This window comes from Anomaloglossus baeobatrachus, chromosome 9, assembly GCF_048569485.1.
Source record: "Anomaloglossus baeobatrachus isolate aAnoBae1 chromosome 9, aAnoBae1.hap1, whole genome shotgun sequence".
Lineage (NCBI taxonomy): Eukaryota > Metazoa > Chordata > Amphibia > Anura > Aromobatidae > Anomaloglossus > Anomaloglossus baeobatrachus.
In genome coordinates this window covers 122,291,546-122,309,902 of record NC_134361.1, presented here as the reverse complement: position 1 = coordinate 122,309,902, position 18,357 = coordinate 122,291,546, and the positions used below count along the sequence as shown (strand labels likewise).

The following is an 18,357-nucleotide window of genomic DNA, read 5'->3' as shown; positions in this document are numbered from 1 at the left end:
TGGAGCTTGGGGTGTAAGAAATGGGTGAGGGGACTCCGGTATCACATCAGAGGTCAGAGGTCCTGTACCCAAGCTCATCCTGTGCACAAGCTCACTCCTTAGTGTATTTTATGTGAGCTTGGGCACAGGACCTCTGACCTATGATGTGATACCGGAGTCCCCTGATGAGTCTAAAGAGATGAAACGCGTCGGGTTAAGGGCCAGGAACATTATAGGGGCACTAAGAGAGGGTTAGATGTGGTCTGCCCTTATTAGGGTGGAAGTCATTGGGGTAACAGGTACTAAGAGTTTCCTTAGGGATATGATAGGGTCAGTCTGAAGCTGTGACTGCAAGGACGCGTGCAGAGGAAACCCTACTACACCCCAAGCTGCAAGAATTGGGTAAGATCGTTGACAACTCATTCTAAAACCGTGATACAGGTGGATTCGTCTATGAGGACCACTATACACTTTATGGTTTGATTATATTGAGTTATTTTTGATAATTTGTTTTACTCATATATTGGACCACTGTCCTTTTCTGAGCGAAATTATCTACTCAATTTTTTGTTATGTGTGTTTTATTTTTCTGTTAATTTTGTTATATGTTTAGTGGCTCCCTGGATATACATTCTAGGCTGAAACTGTCAGCAATCCAAAGAGCTTTGGGTTACTCATGTACCTGATCTAGGATTTTATTGTGAACAAGATTAAAAGTTATATTTTAGCCTCTTAAAATTGCTATTCTATATTCTCCTGGGACTATAACAGTTTGTCCACTACTTGACCCCAAATCTGCTGCATTCTCTCCACCTCAGAATCAACTCCCGGAAAGGCCGAAGCCTCAACCTGCCCTGAAGAAAACCTGGGATGAAACCCAAAAATGCAGAAAAAAGGATACTTCAAAGTAGCAGAGCTAGCCCTATTATGGAGAGAAAACTCTGCCAATGGCAAAAATGAAACCCTGTCATTCTGATCCGCAGATACAAAACACCTCAAATAGGTTTCCAAGGTCTGGTTTGCTCTCTCAGTCTGACCATTGGTCTGAGGATGAAAAGCAGAAGAAAAAGACAGCTCAATTCCTAATTTAGAACAAAATTCTCCCAAAATCTGGACATAAACTGAACTCCTCTGTCTGACATAGAGATGAGCGATGTTCGAGGCTCGAGATTCGCCAATTTCATGTTCAAGTGATTTTGGGGGATGTTCGAGAGGCTCGACGAACTTGAGCCTTTTGCTAAAAGCTTGACAGTTCGAGTAGCGTTCGAGAACGGTTCGATCAACAAAAAGCCTAGCTAGTTAGTAGCTGGCTTTTCACTGTAATAGTATGAGTCACTGTGAATCACACTATTATCAAAATTCAGCGTATAGTGTGCGGAGGGGACGGGGTTTAGATCAGTACTGCTGCTGAGTGCTGAGATAATGCCGATTGCCATTTTTGTTTTTTTTTATTCCCTAACCGCGCATACAGTGGGGCGGGCCAGGCTGTCAGCAAATCACAGAGACACACACTACAAAGTGGATTTTTGCCAGACAAGCAAGGGCATGTGTCATAGGCTGTGCATGTCACATGTCCTTGCCTTATAAGACACAGCCATTTTCCACGTCGCCGCCATTATCTGTCTGCTGCGTGTGGGTGACAGTCGCCGCTCCCCCTGCTGCTGCTGTGTGCGCTATAGAGATACAGTGCAATCTACACAGCGCTTTAGAGAATAGGGACTACTGGTTATTTCAGCCCTTTTCAGGGCTGATTTACATGCGTTCATAGCCATAGCTGCTAGGCAGGTCCGTGCAAACGCTGTGTAGGGCATTAGATAACAGCGTCTGACTACCTCAGCTCAGGCAATTCTTTGCTGCATTTTTTCATTATCAGGGATAGAAAGTGAGGCTTCCTTTGCTGTCCACTGACCCACAGCACCCGTGCATTCTACCCACCTGCCCATTTTTGCCACACTATTTTATTTCCCCAAAGAGTTGACACCTTTTGTGCCATCCTAAAATTGTCTGGAATACTAACTTAGTGTTCCTTTGCTTTCCACTGACCCACAGCACCCGTGCATTCTACCCACCTGCCCATTTTTGCCACGCTATTTTATTTCCCCAAAGAGCTGACACTTTTTGTGCCATCCTAAAAGTGTCTGGAATACTAACTTGGTGTTCCTTTGCTGTCCACTGACCCACAGCACCCGTGCATTCTACCCACCTGCCAATTTTTGCCACGCTATTTTATTTCCCCAAAGAGCTGACACTTTTTGTGCCATCCTAAAAGTGTCTGGAATACTAACTTGGTGTTCCTTTGCTGTCCATTGACCCACAGCACCTGTGCATTCTACCCACCTGCCCATATTTGCCACGTTATTCTAATTGCAAACTGTGCTGCCACTGTTAGGGGCATACTAAAATTTACTGGAATACTACCTTAGTGTTCCTTTGCTGGCAATCACGGTACAGCACCTGTGCATGGTACACACCTGTCCATTTTTGCTACGCAATTCTAATTGCAAACTGTGCTGCCAGTATTAGGGGCACACTAAAATTGACTGGGATACTCAGTGTTGGTTATTCAGCTGTCAATAAAGCTAGACCACCTCTGCATTGTACACACCTGTCCATTTTTGCTACGCAATTCTAATTGCAAAACTGTGCTGCCATTGTTAGGGGCATACTAAAATTTACTGGGATACTCAGTGTTGGTTCTTCAGCTGTCAATAAAGCTAGACCACCTCTGCATTCTACACCACCTCTTTATTTTTGCTACCACATTTTAAGTGTCCAATCTTGTTGCTAACAAAATGAGTGGCAAAAGGACAGATGCTGGTGGAAAGGGGAACATGCGTGTTGGAAAAGGAAAAAAAGTTTGTGTCCGTGGGGTAGGTGGGAAAGCTACATTAACATCTGCTGAAGAAAGGCCATCTTCCTGCAAAAGTAAGATGTCTACTACTTTCCGTGGACAATCGGATGTGCTACCTTTTTTACGGAACCGAACAACTGTAACAAAGGTAGATGATGCACAAAAAAAGAACATGCTAGAATGGATCTCAAGTGCTCCAACAAGAGCCCTCTCCTCCACCTCAACTTCAACATCCAAAAAACAACAGTCCTCTGAGTTGTCACCCCAATCGCACTTGCTTTCTCCCAGCTCTGAAGTCTCCACGTGCCCTGCAGAGTATGGTGTAACAGAGATGGCTGAGTCTGCAGAGCTGTTCAGTCACACTATACCCTGGGAATCAGAGGTCTGTTCCCATGCTACAGTGAGTACAGACCAGGAAATGGTCTGCAGTGATGCCCAGAAGCTTTGTGAGTCAGATTCAGGCCCTGATGACCAAGTTTCTGAGCATAATGTAGACCCTCATTGCCAAACTGTAACACCTGTTGGTGGAGACAATGAGGAACATACTGATGACGACGAGACGCAGATACCTGATTGAGATGACAACTAAAATATTTGGTCAGGGCAGGAAGAGGCTAGGTCTGAGGGCGAAGGAAGTGCAAACACAACGCTTGATGATGAAGTTCTAGATCCCACTTACTGTCAACCCACAGTCAGGCACTCGAGGAGGTCACCAGAGGCAGTGGAGGAGGATGTGACTGACGATGAAGTAACCTTGCGCCTTCCTGGACAGAGTCGGAGTACTGGAAGCACATCAACAACTGTATCCTCAGCCATAACTCTGCCTCTGAGCACAAGTCGGGGTGGCTCTGCAGGTCGCATGGGCTCTAAGCCTTGTCTAGCCTGGTCCTTTTTTGACATCACAAAGGATCTCCCAAATCATGTGATCTGTAAGATTTGTCGTCAATCTATAAGTAGAGGCCAAAACCTCACCAGTTTGACAACTTCTTCCATGAATCGTCACATGAATAACAAGCATAAGTCCCAGGGGGAAGCTCACCGTGATACAATGCGGGCTAGCGGAGCGGGCCAGCCACCGTCTGCTCCTTAAAGTGCATCCGTGCGCTCTTCATCCTCCAAGACTGTGGGGACAGCTGTCACACATGTTTTTCCACGCAGATTTTCCACCTCTTTAACCACAACAGGCAGTTTGCTTGGCAGGTCATCAGTTGTTTTGGAAGGGGAAACAAGTTCTGGTGTAGAGCTCTCTCAGACATCAAGAGCACCAAGTTTGGATGAAGGCAACATCATGTCTCCGCCTGCACTTTCCTCACAGACCTGCAGTTTTCCAGGGACACCCTACTCAACACCGTCTCCAAACACCAGCCAGATCTTGGTTCCTCAGATTTGGACCAATAAAAGGCCATTTTCTCCAAGCTATGACAAAGCTAAGAGGTTGACTTTCACCCTCTGTAAACTCTTGGCTACCAAAATGCTGCCTTTCCGCCTGGTGGACACAGAGGGATTTCGAGACCTTATGTCAGTCGCAGTGCCCCAGTACCAGATGCCCAGTCGCCACTACTTCTCCAAGAAAGGTGTGCCTGCGCTACACCAGCATGTCGCACAGAACATCACCGCTTCCTTGAGAAACTCAGAGTGTGACAGGATGCATTTCACCACCGATACTTGGACCAGTAAGCATGGACAGGGGCGTTACATGTTGCTTACTGGGCACTGGGTAACTATGGTGAGAGATGGAGAAGGGTCTGCTGAACAAGTCTTGCTGTCCCCACGACTTGTGCGTCAATCCTCTGTATGTAGAAGTTCCTCCACTGCTTCTGCCTCCTCAACCTCGTCTGGGTCTTCCACCTCTACGCCAAGCCTGCCTGGTACCCGCGCTGTAACTGCACACAAGGAATCCCGCACACCTCCTTACTATGCTGGCAGCAGAGCTCAACGACATCAGGCGAACTTTACCTTGAAATGTCTTGGAAATAAGAGTCACACAGCAGATGAGTTGTGGTCAGCTCTTGCGAGCGAGTTTCGTAAATGGTTGTCTCCACTCAACCTGCAGCCAGGGAAGGCCGTGTGCGACAATGCTGCAAACCTGGGTGCAGCCCTTCGCTGGGGCAAGGTGACACATGTGCCTTGTATGGCTTACGTGTTAAACCTTGTTGTCCAACAATTTTTAACCCACTATCCCAGCCTAGATGGGCTTCTGCACAGGGCACGGTCACTCTCTGCTCACTTCCACCATTCAACCGCCGCAGCTGACCGACTTGCATCGCTCCAGAAGTCTTCAGCCTGCCGGTTCATCGCCTGAAATGCGATGTGCCGACACGCTGGAATTCAACTCTCCACATATTGGAGCGGCTGTGGCAGCACCGCCGAGCCCTGGTGCAATACGTTATGATGTATAGCCTGGCCCAACAAGATGCAGAGGTGGGGAAGATCACACTGCTAGAGTGGTCTCAGATCAAGGACCTATGCACCCTTCTGCACAGTTTTGACATGGCGACAAATATGTTTAGCGCTGAAAATGGCATTATCAGCATGACAATTCCAGTCATTTATATGCTGCAGCACACGCTAAACAGTATTCGGAGTCAGGGGGTGGGACAAGAGAAAGGGGAGGAAGTACGGGAGGATTCATATGCGCAAGGGATACCAACATCTACAAGGTCCAGACGTTCAGCATCACCAAGGCAGCAGGCATGGGACGGTGGGGGAAAGGTATTAACAAGGGCGCATGGTAGCAGTTGAAATGTTGAGGAAGGTGCAGGAGCCCAGGAAGAAATGGAGGACGAACTCCCGATGGACATGGAAGACTCAGCAGATGGGAAACCTTGGTCAAATTTCGGTTGAACGAGGTTGGGGGGAGATGTCAGAGGAAGAAAGCACGGTTATCACCTCGCCGCCACAAACCCAACGAGGACTTGGTCCACATGGATGCGCAAGACACATGAGCGCCTTCTTTCTGCACTACCTACAACATGACCCTCGGATTGTCCGAATTAGAAGTGATGATGACTACTGGGTTGCCACACTATTAGATCCCCGGTACAAGTCCAAATTTGCAGAAATAATTCTAGCCATAGAAAGGGACGCACGTATGCAGGAGTATCAGCAGAAGTTGTTACTCATTCTTAGCTCGGCTTTTCCACCAAACACCAGTGGTGCACGGAGTGAATCTCCCAGTTGTAACTTGCCAAACATGGGACTGTCTCGTCATTATCAGTCAAACCGTAACAGCAACACTGTATCTGGTGCTGGTAACAGCAATTTTATGGAATCGTTTCATAAATTTATTAGACCATCCAATGCAAGGCCACAAGAGACAGGAAGTCTGACACATAGTCAACGGCTGGAGAGGATGATACAGGATTTTCTCCAAATGAACATCAATGCCATGACTTTGCAACTGGAGCCTTGCTCATTTTGGGCTTCAAATCTTGAAAAATGGCCTGAGCTCGCCACTTATACCTTGGAGATCTTGTCGCGTTCCGCAGCCAGCGTTGTCTCTGAACCTGTCTTCAGTGCTACTGGGTGTGTGCTGACAGATAAGAGCACGCGTCTGTCCAGTGACAATGTGGACAGGCTAACGTTCATCAAGATGAACAAGTCATGGATCCGCAAGGACTTTACTACCCCTGTGTCATCCTGGGGAGATTAAAGGCTGGCGTATTTTGGAATGTGCTTCATGCAAATCAACCTGTCAAGTTTACAACTGGGGCACAAGTGATGCCACTGAAGTGGTGTGTGTGGTCCAATCTTTGTAAAAAAAGGGAGACTCTGCTTGCAGTCTCCTTGCGGTGTTTTTAAAAATGAGCCAAGATGAACAAGTCATGGTTCAGCATAGACTTTGCTACCTACCCCGGTGTCATCCTGGGGACAGTTAAGGGTGGCGTATTTTTGAATGTGCTTGATGCTAATCAACACATCCAGTTTGCAACTGGAGCACAAGTGATGCCACTGAAGGGGTGTGTGTGGGGCCCAATTTTTGGAAAAAAGAGAGACTCTGCTTGGAGTCCCCTTGCTGAGTTTTTAAAAACGAGCCAAGATGAACAAGTCATGGTTCAGCAAAGACTTTGCTACCTACCCCGGTGTCATCCTGGGGACAGTTAAGGCTGGCGTACTTTGGAATGTGCTTCATGCAAATCTACCTGTCAAGTTTGCAACTGGGACACAAGTGATGCCACCGAAGGGGTGTCTGTGGGGCCCAATTTTTGGAAAAAAGGGAGACTCTACTTGGAGTCCCCTTGCTGTGTTTTACATGATTTTAGAAGGGCATGACATGCCTATATCTGTTTTTCCTGCGCTTTTAACTCGTCCAGCTGTTTTGTTTTCGCATGAGTATATGTCCTTGTCACTTTCCCATGTGTTTGTGGTGTCTTGGGAGTTGTTTGTCATCTTTTGGACACCTTTGAAGGTGTTTTCTATGTGTTTTTATGTGTTTGTGTTTGCCTCCTATTGTTTTCAATGGGGTTCGAGAGGTTCGTCGAACGGTTCGTCGAGCCGAACTCAAACGCGGCCTCCGTTCGACGGACCGAACCGAACTCGAGCCTTTAGAGGCTCGCTCATCTATCGTCTGACACAATATTCTCAGGAATACCATGTAAATGAACCACCTGTTGAAAAAACAGGGGCTCTGACTGATTAAGACAGCAACTTAGGCAATGGTACCAAATGGACCATCTTAGAAAATCTATCACAAATAACCCAGACAGCGGTCACTCAGCATGGGGGCATGTCTGACTGCAACCAATCATAGGCGCCGGTGGGCGGGGGAAGTAGGGAATACGAGATGGAATAATGAGCGGCCGGCATTTTCAAAAGAGAAGCCGCCAGAACAGTGTGACAGCTGTGCAGCGCCGTGCCCATGATCAGTGAGTATAAAGGAGGGAGAGACCGACAGAGAGAGAGACCGAAGGAGCGACCGACACACACATCGACAGGGAGAGAGAGACTATTTACACAACATCTGAACATACCCAGAAACAAAAAATGGAAACCAGCGCTGGTTTCCACCATATGACAGATGACGACAAATCCGGCGCCCATAGGCTTCCATTATAAAAAAAAAGCCGTACAGCTTGGATCCACCGTGATGCGTTTTTTTGTCAGAGACAAAAAACATTACAAGAGACGTTCCATCTGGCCACCGCAGTGGCCAATTACGTCGGATCGGGCAAAAGCCGGATGCAACGCAATGCCATCCAGCACAATCCGGGGCTAATACAAATCAATGGGGATAAAACTGATCCGGCGCCGGATCTGTTTTATCCGTTTTTTCTGGATTGTGCCTGATGGAAAAAAACTGATGTGACCGCATCACACTTGTGAGGGACTCCCACGAGTCTGACATCACAGCACTGCCGCACACTTCTGACAGGAGCGTGCATGTGTTTCTAGGTACATGCACGCTCATGCTCAGAGAACGGCAGGCTGTGCCGGGTGATGTCATGCTTGGCAGACCCACACAAATCTGATATCACCGGCACAGCAGCACTCTTCTGACAGGAGCGTGCATGTGTTTCTAGGTACATGCACGTTCATGTTCAGAGAATGGCAGGCTGTAAAAAGAAAAAAAAATTGTGCCAGCAGGTGGAAAATTGGTGCTGAAATCTGGTGCAGACGATTTCAGCACCAAATGTGCACCTCCTGGCATCGCGGAAAAATAACCGCAGCAAAAAATGTGTCAAAACACAGCGTTTTTTTGCCAGGAGGTGTAGATTGGATGCAGGAATATGGTGTAAAAATTTCAGCACCAACTTTGCATCCCTTGGCCTAAAAAAAAAAGAAAATTCTGCCAGCAAGTGGAAATTTGGTGCTGAAACCTGGTGCAATTGACTCCAGCACCGAATGTGCACTTCCTAGCAAAAAAACGCGGCAAAAATCACAGAAAAATAACCGCGGCAAAATCCGCGTGGAAGAAAATGTGTCAAAACACCGCGTTTTTTTGCCAAGAGGTGTAGATTAGATGCAGGAATATGGTGTAAAAATGTCAGCACCAAATTTGCATCTTTTGGGCCAAAGAAAAAGAAAATTCTGCCAGCAAGTGAAAATTTGGTGCTGATAGCTGGTGCAGATGACTCCAGCACCAAATGTGCACTTCCTAGCAAAAACCCGTGGCAAAAATCGCAGAAAAATAGCCGTGCCAAAACCGCAGCAAAAAAAAATGTGTCAAAACACTGCGCTTTTTTTGCCAGGAGGTGTAGATTGGATGCAGGAATATGGTGTAAAAATTTCAGCACCAAATTTGCATCTCTTGGCCAAAAAAACTACGATTTTTCTGCTAGGAGATGGAGGTCTGTGAACTCAGTGACCTCCACCTGAGGTCAGGTTACCTGCAATCACAGATGAAGGACCGTGGGAACCTCCAGCTGTGACCGCAAATGACCTGAGTGACGTCACCGCTCAATGCGCAGCTCATTCATTCTCTAATTTCACAGAGAGCGGTCGTGCTCTATTGCATCGCTCTGTGATATTCAGATGTAGCAGAGCTGAAGCAGCGTGGGACGTCATGTGGATTACGTCGGAGCTGCAGGGTGTTGGGGGGTTAATAAAGAGGTGAAGCAGGCGGTGTTTGTATTTTATTTCAAATAAAGGATTTTTCTCTGTGTCTGTGTTTATTTACATTCACTTACAGGTTTGTGTGATGCAGGAATCTGATAGACGCCTGTATAATCACAACCTTGGGTTTAGTAGCAGCTGTGTGCCGCTATTAACCCCTGCTATTACCTCGATTGGCACCGCATCACGCCACCGGGAAGAGCCGGTATCACACCGGGATTGTCACATCTAATAGATGCGGTAATACCGGGCGGCTGCGGGCTGGAATATCAACTCCCATCCGGCGTTATCTTGGCTGGGGATGACGATTAGGGGGAACCGCACGTTTTTTAAAATTATTTATTTAAATAAAAAAAAAGCTGCATGCGGTTTCACCGGACTCACACATGCGAGGCACTCGCGCAAGTCTGCCATGGCATCACCCGGCAGCCTCGCACGTGTGACTGGATACACAGCACAGATACAGCCCAACAGCTGGGGCTGCAGCAGCGCGCTGTATCTGTGCTGCTGATTAGAGATGAGCCAGCCTCTAAAGGCTCGAGTTCAGTTTGGTTCGTCGAACGGAGGCCCCGTTCGAGTTCGGTGAACCGTTCGACGAACCTCTCGAATCCCATTGAAAACAATGGGAGGCAAACACAAACACATAAAAACACATTATAAATGTGCACATACAGTCAATTAACATTGCCATTACACTTACAGGTCCCAGCGACTCGTCCTGCACTCTGTCTCCCGCCGCTTTTCCTTCCGACAATCGCTGCGTCCTCCCAGTAACCAGCACTGATGATAGGACCTTCCGTGACGTCAAAAAAAGCATGTGACCAGTCACATGTCTATTATCTCATTGGCTACAGACTGGTCACATGGCTATGACGTCATGCTAGATCCTGCATCTCTCCGGTACGCGGTGATCGTTCCAGCATCTCCGTATACCGGCGAAATGCTCTGGCACATGATCGGCTTCCCCGTTCCGTTATTCACCGGCTGCCACAGACTGTCAATAACGGACATCACCGTTGCTATAGCAACCCGCCTGTCAGCGGTGACGTCACCGCTTACAGCCCGCAGCGGCACCGGGAGTCACGTGATCGGAGCACCATTGCTATGGTAACCCGCTTGTCAGCGGTGACGTCACCGCTTACAGCCGGCAGCCTCTGGTCACACACTGAGTGATTACTGCACGGGAAGCAGCAGCGTTCTTCCTCCCATGCAGCGCTGTCTGATGTAGCAGAGCTGCATGGGTTGAAGGAGAAAGAAGACAGAAGACCATGGATCGTGGAGGGCTGACAGGGAGTAATAAACATGGAGTCTCTGTGTCTGTGTATTTATTTCTATTAAAGTATTTTTTCTTTGTGTGGTGTCTTTTTTTTAACCCTTTATTGGAGATTCTTAATGGCCAGGTCAAACTTGACTGACATTAAGAATCTCTGACTTAATACTAGCTAGTAAAACAAAGCTAGTATTAACTCATAATTACCCAGCATGCCACCCGTCACCAGGGCAGCTGGAAGAGTTGGATACAGCGCCAGATGATGGCGCTTCTATGAAAGCGCCATTTTCTGGGGCGGCTGCGGACTGCAATTCGTAGCAGAGGGGCCCAGAAAGCTTGAGCTAACCTGTCCTACGGATTTCAATCCCCAGCTGCCTAGTTGTACCCGGCTGAACACAAAAATGGGGCGAAGCTCATGTCGATTTTTCTTTTAATTATTTCATGATATAATTGAAAAAAAGGGCTTCCTTTTTTTTAGTTCCAAGCCGGGTACAAATAGGCAGCTGGGGGTTGGGGGCAGCCGTACCTGCCTGCTGTACCTGGCAAGCATACAAAAATATGGCGAAGCCCATGTCATTTTTTTGGTGGACAAAAAACTCCTGCATACAGTCCTAGATGGAGTATGCTGAGCCTTGTAGTTCTGCAGCTGCTGTCTGCTCTCCTGCATACACTAGTGTAAGGAGCATGCTGAGCTTTGTCGTTCTGCAGCTGCTGTCTGCTCTCCTCTATACAGACAGCAGCTGCAGAACTACAAGACTCAGCATACTCCATCCAGGACTGTATGCAGGAGTTTTTTGCCCCCCAAAAAAGTTATGTGGGCTTCGCCATGTTTTTGTATGCTAGCCAGATACAACAGGCAGCTACGGGCTGCCCCCAACCCCCAGCTGCCTATTTGTACCCAGCTGGGAACCAAAAATATAGGGAAGCCATTTTTTTTTTTTAATTATTTCATGAATTTCATGAAATAATTTTAAAAAAAATGACGTGGGCTTCGCGATATTTTTGTGTCCAGCCAGGTTCAACTAGGCAGCTGGGGATTGGAATCCACAGCTCAGGGTGCCCAAGCTTTCTGGGCACCCATGCTGAGAATTGCAGTCTGCAGCAACCCCAGAAAATGGCGCTTTCATAGATGCGCCATCTTCTGGCGCTGTATCCAACTCTTCCAGCTGCCCTGGGGACGGGTGGCTCGCTGGGTAATAATGTGGTTAGGGCTAGCTGTATATTATCAACTGGCCCTAAGCCCGAAATTCATGGTGTCACGCCAATATTAGACATGGCCACCATGAATTTCTAGTACAGATAAAAAAAACACAACACACAGAAAATTATTTTTATTACAAATAAAACACAATACAATTAGTGACTCCATCTTTATTGAAATAAAGAACCCCCCTCCACAGTAATCCTGGGTCAAGGGTCCCGCGCCGTCCAATCCGGATCCAATATCATCTGATCGGTTTGCTGGAAGGCAAAGCGATCAGATGATGTGTCAGGTTCAAGGGCCTGAATCACCTGACACAGCAGCTGATTGTATAAACGGCTTTTATACAATCAGCTGATGCATTAGTGCAAAAAAAGCCAACCAAACTACACACTTCAGTGCAGACTCCTGTCCGACAGCATCAGCTGATAGTTTAGCCGGCCGGGCGGTAAAAGCCGGCCACACCGCTCGACTTATAGTGTCAGCTGATGCCATCAGGTGACCGCATCAGCTGATCATCGCCATGTCTGAGAAAGAGTGAGAGAGAAAGAAGAGAGAGAGAAGAGAGAGAGGATAGAGAAGAGAGAGAGGAGAGAGAAGAGAGAGAAGAGGAGAGAAGAGGAGAGGAGAGAGGAGAGAGAAAAGAGAGACGAGAGAGAGGGAAAAAGAGAAAAAGAGAGACTGAGAAAAAGAGAGCGAAAAAGAGAAAAAGAGAGAGGAGAGAGAGATAGAGAGGAGAAAGAGAGGGGGGGAGAGAGAGAAAGAGAAAAAGAGAGCGAAAAAGAGACAGAGAGAGAGAGCAATGCAGCCTCATTCCGTGAACTGCTCCGATTTTAGAGGTGTGTCCCGCGGCTCACAGCTGATGTCCGGCTCCTCCCCTCAGTGCGTAATTAAAGTAAATTCGTTACCGGGACCGGGACTAGAACTCCTGAAGTTATGCTTCATAGGCGAGCGCTCTATCCACTTAGCTACTGCCTCTAATGATAAAGATAGGCAGATTTGGTAATCTTGATGTCTGCAGAGCTGAAGTCTCTGCTGACCACACGATTCACTTCATTGCTACGTGGAGCTGATACAGAGCACTCATGTTCTGTAGCAGAGCTGACAGTGTCATGTGGATTACTTCGGACCTGGATGTGTATTTGGGGATTAATAAACTGGTAAAAGAGGGTGTTTTTTTGTCTTTTATTCCAAATAAAGGATTTTTCGCTGTGTGTGTTTATTTACTTTTACTTTCAGGTTGATCATGGAAGGTGTCTCAGGGAGACGCTTGTCATGATTAACCTCTTATTATCCCGATTGCCACCGCACCAGGGCAATTCGGGATGAGCTGGGTGGAGTCCCGGGACTGTCGCATCTAATGGATGCGGCAATTCCGGGCGGCTGCTGGGTGATATTGTTAGGGTGATGGGCTCCTGATAACGTGGTGCTCTCCATCCTGACAATACCAGCCTCCAGCCATGTGGCTTTATCCTGGCTGGTATCAAATATGGGGAAAACGCATTTTTTTTTATTATTATTTACTTATTTATTTTACTGCACGATATAGACCCACCTGCTGGCGGCTGTGATTGGTTGCAGTGAGACAGCTGTCACTCATCGTGGGGGTGTGTCTGACTGCAACCAATCATGGGCGCCGGTGGGCGGGAAAAGCATGGAATAACTGATTAGAAAATGGCTGCCGCTTCATTATTCAAAGAGTAAAAGACGCCGCAGATTTCTGACAGCCGTGCAGCGAGACACCTGTGATCGGTAAGTAGGAAAGAGAGAGGGATTGTGCTGGGGACACAGGACGCATGCAGATAGCAACGTGTGCACATAGCCTTACTGTGAAAAGCCACGTTTTTGTTGATCGAACCGTTCTCGAACCTAACTCGAACTGTCGAGCTTTTAGCAAAAAGCTGAAGTTCGAGCTCGAACACCCCCCAAAAATCACTCAAACATGAATTTGGCAACCATTGAACATCGCTCAACTCTACTGCCGATTGCATATTTTTTACCAGCATGCTGACCAGCAGACACACTGCTTTCCCCGCTCACCGGCCATCCTGGTTCCTGTGATTGGTTGCAGTCAGCTGACACGCTGCGACTCAGAGTTGGGGCGCGTCTAGCTGCAACCAATTACACGCGCCGGTGGGCGGGGAAAATAATTAATATTGACTTGTCGGCTCCGGAAAGGAATAGCATGACCCGAAAGGAGTGTGCCGCCATGACAGCGCCTCGGTGAGAATGCCGCACTCGCTCCTACCCCCCTATCCCCTCCACAAGCGTTTTTAACCTCCGAATTTCGGTCCCCATTGACTTATATGGGCACCGGATTCCGGAGCGGATCGGACTCTTTTTAAAATCTGGCAGTGTTCCGCCGGTACCGGATTTTTGGTCGTTCGATCAGCTCTAGTAAAAACATTGTAGATTGTGCTCTTTTGCTCCCCTTTTCTTAGATTCCTTTTGAGTCTCCTGTTCTCTTTACCACATCTAGTATCCTTGGTTAGTTCATTCTTTAGCTGCATGTTTTTGTCAGGCATTTTTCTTCCCATCCCTTTCTCTTCTAGTTTAAAGCCCTCCTGATGAGTGTGCAAGTCTGCTGGCAAATGTGTGTTTTCCAGGTTTTGTGATGTGTAAGGTTTTTCAGACGAAACTATTTTTATTATAGGTATACAAAAATACTTTTTGTGACAGATTATACCTATTTCTAAAATTTCATTTTATTAGAATATATGTTTAAAATCACAAACTCAACTAAAAACTACAAAACTTCACACCTAAAAAGTTTTGACACTAATAAAAATCTCAAAAAATGACTTATTCATTCAGTTTATCCTATATGAGGGAGAATTGGACTTTAGGGTGAATGTATATAGGCTATCAGGGGTGTCCTTAGTGATTTTAAAGATAACCTCTTATTCTTGTCCCTAAACAGCTTATTCCTGCCTGTCAATGGAGAGCAAAAATTGTGTGTCCAAATAGGGAGCAATAGGGTGAGAGAAGGGATAGCCGTCGAGGAATCGGGGCACCGTGAAAATAAGGGTGCACTCCATTGACAGGCAGGAATAAGCTGTTTAGGGACAAGAATAAGAGGTTATCTTTAAAATCACTAAGGACACCCCTGATAGCCTATATACATTCACCCTAAAGTCCAATTCTCCCCTATATAGGATAAACTGAATGAATAAGTCACTTTTTGAGATTTTTATTAGTGTCAACCCTTATTAGGTGTAAAGTTTTGTAGTTTTTTGTTGAGTTTGTGATTTTAAACATATATTCTAATAAAATGCAATTTTAGAAATAGGTATAATCTGTCACAAAAAAATTGTGATGTGTAACCGTCTCTAGCAAGGAGTCCATCGCAGAGGTAATTTACACCATGGTCCAAAAATCTGACTCCTTGCTGTCTGCACCACCATCTTAGCCAGCCAGACCCGGCTAATCTCAGCAATCGTTCAGCTTGAGGAGACTCTTCATTCTTCCCAGAATGCACTAGGAATATGCATATTAGCTTCCTCATGCTCCAATCCCTAGTTTTGCAATGTCCTCAAAGCAGCGAGGCCCAGCTAATCCCAGAAATCGATCAGGTTAAGTAGACTCTTCTTTCTTCCCAGAATGCACTGGGAATATGAAGATTAGCTTCCTACTGATATTACCTGTCAATTTAGAGTTTTAAAAACAAATTATCTGTTCTGACAGAGAAAGAATTACATTTGTCTGATAAAATACTGTATATTACAGAGTTTCTTATTTTTATTGATTTATGAAATAAAAATTAAAGTGATGGTTACACTTTAACCCCTTTACGACCCCCTTGGTCGCCTCCTTCCGGTTATTGCAGACTCCGACAGAGAGCCCATGGTATTCTCTGAACATGTGTGTCTACTGATCTGATCAGCAGACATGTATGGCTGACACGCGCAGGTGGATCGGAGATCCACTTGCGCCTGTTATCCCCTTATCCCCGCTGTCAAACAGTAACAGTGTAATTTAAATGGCTGGAGCGGGGATTGCGCAGTTCCACACACAATCACGGGGTGCCATTGTGTTGCCGTGCTAGGGCTGGGTCAGCTAATGTCCCCTGATGCTGCTATGACTCACTTCCTGTGAAAGCCGACAGAGCGCCGTCACTAACAGGAGATGAGCATTTCTAATCTGCTCTAATCAGCAGAAATGCACAGGCAATTGGACACTGCAGCGATAAAGTCTCCTAGGGGACTAGTAAAATAAATAAAATGTAAAAAAAAGTAGTAAAAAATATAAAAAAAAAAGTTTGCCCCATTAAAAAAATACACATATTTGATATCACCAAGTTCAGAAATGCCCAATCTATCAGAATATAAAATCAATTAATCTGGTTGGTGCACGGCGTTGTGATAAAAAATTCCAAACACCAAAATTACGTTTTTTTGGTTGCTGCAACATTTTTGTTAAATGCAATAACAGGCAATCAAAACATCGCATCTACACAAAAATGATATCATTAAAAATGCCAGCTCAAGGCGCAAAAAATAACCCATCACTGATCACCAGATATCGAAAAATTAGAACACTATGGGTCTCAGAAAATGGCGACAAAAGTGCTATTCTTTTTTTGCACGAAGTTCTGAATTTTTTTTCACCACTTAGGAAAAAGTAAAATTATACATGTTTGGTATCTATGAACTCATACTAACCTCATGCATCATACCAACACATCAGTTTTACCATATAGTGAATGTGTAAATACAAGACCCCCAAAACAATTTTGCAATTGTTCTTATTATGCAATTTCACCGCACTTGGAATTTTTTTTCCCATTTTCCAGTACACAACTGTATATGGTAAAACTAATGGTTTCATTCAAAAGTACAAATCATCCCATAAAAAAAAAAATAAGTCCCGATATGGCAATATTAACAGAAAAATAAAAAAAGTTATGGCTCTCGGAAGAAGAAAACGAAAATGAAAAACGGAAAATTGCCTGGGGTAAAGGGGTTAAAATATTTTATTTAAGTTTTTGGCACTTAATAATCTTACTGATAGGCACTGTAAATTATGTAGACTAGACAGTCTTAAAATTCATGAAAGTTATCATAGTGCCTCATGTTGTTTGATAACTTGAGGGCACCTTTAAAATGCCAAGTCTGACTTTACACCACCTGGTATAGTAATTGTCTTACTTTGTGCCAGAAATTGGCGTTAAAATGTTCTTGTACAATCGAAACATTATGAGCTACATCTCTGTCAGGAGGACGTTACCCCTTTCCAAGAGAAGGCAGGTTCTCATGCCAGGTAAAAAGTGTCTACAGCACATAAAAAATGCGGTGGAAGGCTTGTACGCTTTTTATCCCAAATTGCACCAGAATTCTGATGCTTTTACATTAGTAATTCTCTCACATTGAATACAATTAGGGAGCATGATTCTGAACAGTTTTGTAGTTCTTTATATGTAGGTTTCAACAGACAAGAATTTCACTAAAGATACAAACACCCACCTGGTAATGCCTTTGCCCACTTTACCACATGAACCAATTGCCTCTCTCCTAGTTCATTCAGGCTGCTGAGGAGCACAGCAAAGCTGTCTGGCTGATTGTTGTCATGGCCGGCACAAACCACAACTGGCTCTATGGCCTCCAGAACATTGAGGAAGATTGGTTGGCAGCTATACCCTTCAAGCTGCGTAAGAGACATATTGGGTGTCATCTCTCTGCCTTCACCCTGTCCAGAAGATCCCTCCAACTCCTCCTGAGCTTTGAGGTTCCCTAATTTCTTCAGTTTACGTGCTGCAAATAAAAAAAAAATACATATATATTATTTCTGTGAGTGGCTCTCATATTCGATACTGAATAATACTAGGTTTTTTTATGATTTTTCCATTATTTGCATATCATTAACATGTCTATCTATCCTGTGATTTTCATATAGGCACAACTTTTTTTTTTTTGGTGCTACAATTTCAGTGTTGAAAAGTACAGTATATATATATATATATATATATATATATATACTTATATATTTATAAGTTCTAATTTTTCTCTTATGTGGCTGTTAGTAGTACATGGTGAATAGAGGGTCAAAAGGAAAACCCTGCGCCACAGCCATTGCTCCTATTCCCACACACTAATGTAGTTGTCTACATCTTCAGAGCATTCCTTATAGACAGTACCCAATTCATCACCACTTTCACACCACAATTCTGACTTAAAAGTTTTGAAAAGCCGCAAAATGTAGGTGCAACTCAGAGTTGGAACTATATTTTTAAACTTTTGGAATTTTCCCACCAGTTTCTCCCAGCTTCAGCAAAATAGGTGGAATTGGGAAGGACTGAGGAACAGTGTGGGCAGGATCTAATTCATGACGTGCTGTGGTGTTCTATGCACCAGAAATCCCAGTCCAGAACCTGACTGGAGTCAGAGTTCTAGTGGAGCACACACCACTCATCAGACAATCCTGAGTCATGAACACGTGTGCACCTTTTCATGAATGAACATCAAATTGGAAAGAAAACACCACCGGTAAAGGTATCAGTCTTAGGCA

At 45.4% G+C, this 18,357-nt stretch overlaps 1 protein-coding gene across 1 annotated transcript in view; it reads right to left on the bottom strand.

The window, feature by feature from the left end:
- The window catches only part of AR (androgen receptor), a 1,201,765-nt gene that overhangs the window by 216,828 nt on the left and 966,580 nt on the right, over positions 1-18,357 (bottom strand). Inside the window, exon 4 of the mRNA XM_075323978.1 lies at positions 17,316-17,603. Coding sequence (XP_075180093.1) covers positions 17,316-17,603 — 288 coding nt within the window. The remainder of the gene's footprint in view (positions 1-17,315; positions 17,604-18,357) is intronic.